We start from the raw sequence: 3,566 nt of genomic DNA, 5'->3' as shown, positions 1-3,566 counted from the left end.
AACACCTTGATCACACGCTGTCTTATATGTACGCATCACTTTTTGATGACATCTATTTTAAGATCTCAAAGGAAGAAATATTCTAGAAGTAGTCTATATGCATCTTTTGGGAGTTTGCAGACAAGAAATCAACAATGTAGCATCAGACTGATGTCAAAATTTGCTGGCAAATCCATGTGCAGAAGTATCTGCTATTCTATTATAAAACTAGAGATATGCTCTTATCTTGCTCTGGATGTAAGTTCTTCCTTTATTTATACACAAGCCGTTTTCATTTCTTATTGTGGATCCCTTCCTTCCATGTTACTAAATCTCTTACGTATCCTTTCCAAGTCTCACCACAGTAATAGTAAAATGGTATGCCTGGTACAAACTACTATAATTCAACAATTGCACACTAGAAGTTATGGTGGAACCCATGGACCATCAGTAGGTCCACATCTTGGGACTGGTTAACTGGCAAACTGCCCAATGTGTAGTTTTCACGTTTTTACTTCAAAACAGAAGTACTACATCATATGGTTAAAGAAAGAGCTATCTAATCTCTGCACTCTGCACTGTGTACCCACAGTTGTGTGTTTGTATTGCGCTCAGAACTCGGTTGTTGTATTACAACACCCCAAGACAATTGCATGTGGGCGTGCATTTATGGCTAACAGATGCATTTACCCTGTAGGTCACATGGGTTGAGCATACTGAATACGATGAGGCATCTGTCCATCAGTTCTACCGACCACTTCTCCGATCTGGTCTTGCCTTTGGCGCCAGCCGTTGGCTCGCCACTCTGCAGCGCCAGTGTGAATGCCTGGCCATCCTCATGTCCTCTGCTACAGTGTCACCTAATGAACCAACAGGTACAGAAATTTCGGAACCTTTCCCATTTTCCATGTACACCTTGTAAAGCTCACTGTTTCTATGCCAAATAACACACGCTAGCTGCATTTTAATATTAAGACCCCATTTTATCAAGTAGCTTACTACTTTACAAATAAGACTACTACTTTTGCAATAATTCTATTCTGTTCGAAATAATACTTTGGTAAGTACACTTATTTAGAATGTCAATAATAATATGTTGCATTTGGTGCCAGCTATATCGCAAGAGGGTAAGCGTAGCATGCTGAAGCTCGCACGCAGGATGACGGAGAACTTCTGTGCGGGGGTGAGCGCATCATCTGCACGTGAATGGAGCAAGCTGGATGGTGCAACAGGCAGCATCGCTGAGGATGTGCGTGTCATGGCACGAAAGAGCGTGAGCGAGCCTGGGGAGCCACCAGGGGTGGTGCTGAGTGCCGCCACATCTGTATGGGTGCCTATTGCCCCTGAGAAGTTGTTCGACTTTCTGCGTGATGAACAGCTGCGTGCCGAGTGGGACATCCTCAGTAATGGAGGGCCCATGCAGGAGATGGCTCGAATTGCAAAGGGACATCAGAATGGAAATTCGGTATCCCTCCTCAGAGCCAGTGTGAGTATTACTTAATCTGCTTCTGTTCCATTACTTCTTTAATAGTTAACTCTTAACTGGTTAAAGAGGTTTTCCCAGAATGGCGATATGTCTAGGGTATGGCACATCACTTTCACTATATCAGATATGAACCTGCAACTTTTTTGTTGTTTGTTCCACATGCTTACCCATGAATTGGTATATGGCTGTGCATAATTTTTGAAGTGTACTTAGATGGATTTAGTACTTGATTAATAAAATGATTTAGCACTCCATTTTACGTCACTTTCTAGCTGACCACTGACATCACAAACAGCTTACTGAACTTTGGAAATGTTTTACATACATGGAAAAGTTTCTGGATGTCACAAATATAGGCTAGCTGACAATAGTCTGGGAGCTGTCACATAGAATAACACTACAACACCATATCCATTATCCAGTAATAATCACTATGTTGTGAACCAATGATGACAAGGAGATCACAAAGAAAAGTCTGGCAACTTTCCATCAAGTACTGTTAGGAGTCTAGGGCAGCTGAAAAGAGGTCGTAATCATGGGCCAAAAGCTAAAGCCGACTAGAAAGTCTAGAATGAGTAGCGCCACACTTTTACACAACGTCTGCGGAAGGGTCCAAAACTGGGACCAAACTGGGGAACGAGGCGCAGATCTGCTTGAAAAGGTGTCAGGTTGACAACTTTCATTACTGTTTTGTAATGCGTACAAAGTGTTAGAATCCAAACCCAAAGCTGTCCCGGATCCTTTGTGCAGATCGTGTAGATCCTGATCCCAAAGACTTCGTAAGAAAAGAAAAGAAGAACCCCACCTTTCCTCGTGCAGAAAATGTGCCATGTACTCTCGATTCTAAACTGTTTAATTGTCAGATACGAACTATTGGCTGCTCCATCAAAATTTCAACATTTTTGTTCTGGACATTTTGAGTTTTACTATTGATACTACCAAATGTTATATTTTTTTTTCTAATTATTCATACCTTCTGCTGCAGGCCATGAGTGCCAACCAGAGCAGCATGCTGATCCTTCAGGAAACGTGCACTGATGCATCCGGGTCGATTGTTGTATACGCTCCTGTGGATATCCCTGCAATGCAGCTCGTCATGAACGGCGGGGACTCCACCTATGTTGCTCTGCTGCCATCTGGATTTGCCATTCTGCCCGACGGTCCTAGCATCGGCAGCGAGCACAAGACCGGCGGTTCTCTGCTGACCGTGGCATTCCAGATTCTTGTGAACAGCCAGCCCACCGCCAAGCTCACCGTGGAATCGGTCGAGACCGTGAACAATCTTATCTCCTGCACTATCAAGAAGATCAAGACGGCGCTGCAATGTGCAACGCCTGAGTGTTAGGGTGGATTTTGCCTTGGGGAGGACCGGCGACGTCGAGCCTGAGTCAAGAACGAACCGCGCAATGAAAAAAAAAATCCTTTGCTAGGTGATAAGGATCTTACTTGAAAGGTCCTTAGCACAGAGCAATGGTGGTGGTTCGGGTATTGACTCGGCCTCTTCCGTCGGCTGTATTCCCCGGTGCCATGCATTTTAGACATTTCTTGAAGGACATGCTATAGTTCCATCGTTTTAGGGTGAACTTTCGGCTGGCTCGTTGCCTCTGTTTTGTCCGTCTCTCTCTTTCTGTTGTAAGGATGAGCTGGTGTGCAAGTGGAGACTCAGGAAGGCTGGGTTGATCTACTAGTGCCGTCCATAGGTTCTGGTAGAGGTCTAGAATCAAACATGAACGTTTGAAAGCTATCAGCCAAATAATGTCTGGCGTTGCTGTGGATCAACTGGGATTTATTTTTGCAATCAATGGCCGGCCAAAGTTCAGATTGTTGCTGCACTGACGCTCTTTTTGGTGGTAGTCTTTGGTCATGTAGGTGCTGCTTGGAGTACCTACAGTTTGGTCATAAAGAGCGGTCTATCAAGTCTCGTGCAAAGAAATACTGTGGGTGCTCAGCGTCAACACATTGCCACGGCCGCATAGGATTCACTGCTCTGTGCCGGCCTGCGGCGTGGGGTCGCTCGCTGTTACGTCGATGGCGATGGGTCGTGCTGCTGTCACACCCAGTTTGACAGTTTGCACGTACAGCCGAAGGTTTTTTTCATCTC

At 44.9% G+C, this 3,566-nt stretch overlaps 1 protein-coding gene across 2 annotated transcripts in view; it reads left to right on the top strand.

Moving 5' to 3' along the window:
- Window positions 1-3,297, top strand: part of LOC123145078 (homeobox-leucine zipper protein ROC5) — a 6,599-nt gene extending 3,302 nt beyond the window's left edge. For both annotated transcript variants that reach the window (XM_044564393.1, XM_044564394.1), the window contains 3 exons: window positions 677-854; window positions 1,092-1,465; window positions 2,451-3,297. In XM_044564393.1, coding sequence (XP_044420328.1) covers window positions 677-854; window positions 1,092-1,465; window positions 2,451-2,810 — 912 coding nt within the window. In that variant the 3' untranslated portion in view covers window positions 2,811-3,297. The remainder of the gene's footprint in view (window positions 1-676; window positions 855-1,091; window positions 1,466-2,450) is intronic.
- The last annotated feature ends 269 nt before the right edge of the window (window positions 3,298-3,566 follow it).

The sequence above is a fragment of the Triticum aestivum genome, chromosome 6D, assembly GCF_018294505.1.
Source record: "Triticum aestivum cultivar Chinese Spring chromosome 6D, IWGSC CS RefSeq v2.1, whole genome shotgun sequence".
Lineage (NCBI taxonomy): Eukaryota > Viridiplantae > Streptophyta > Magnoliopsida > Poales > Poaceae > Triticum > Triticum aestivum.
The sequence above is the reverse complement of the archived record's forward strand: the minus strand, read 5'-3'. Positions and strand labels throughout refer to the sequence as shown.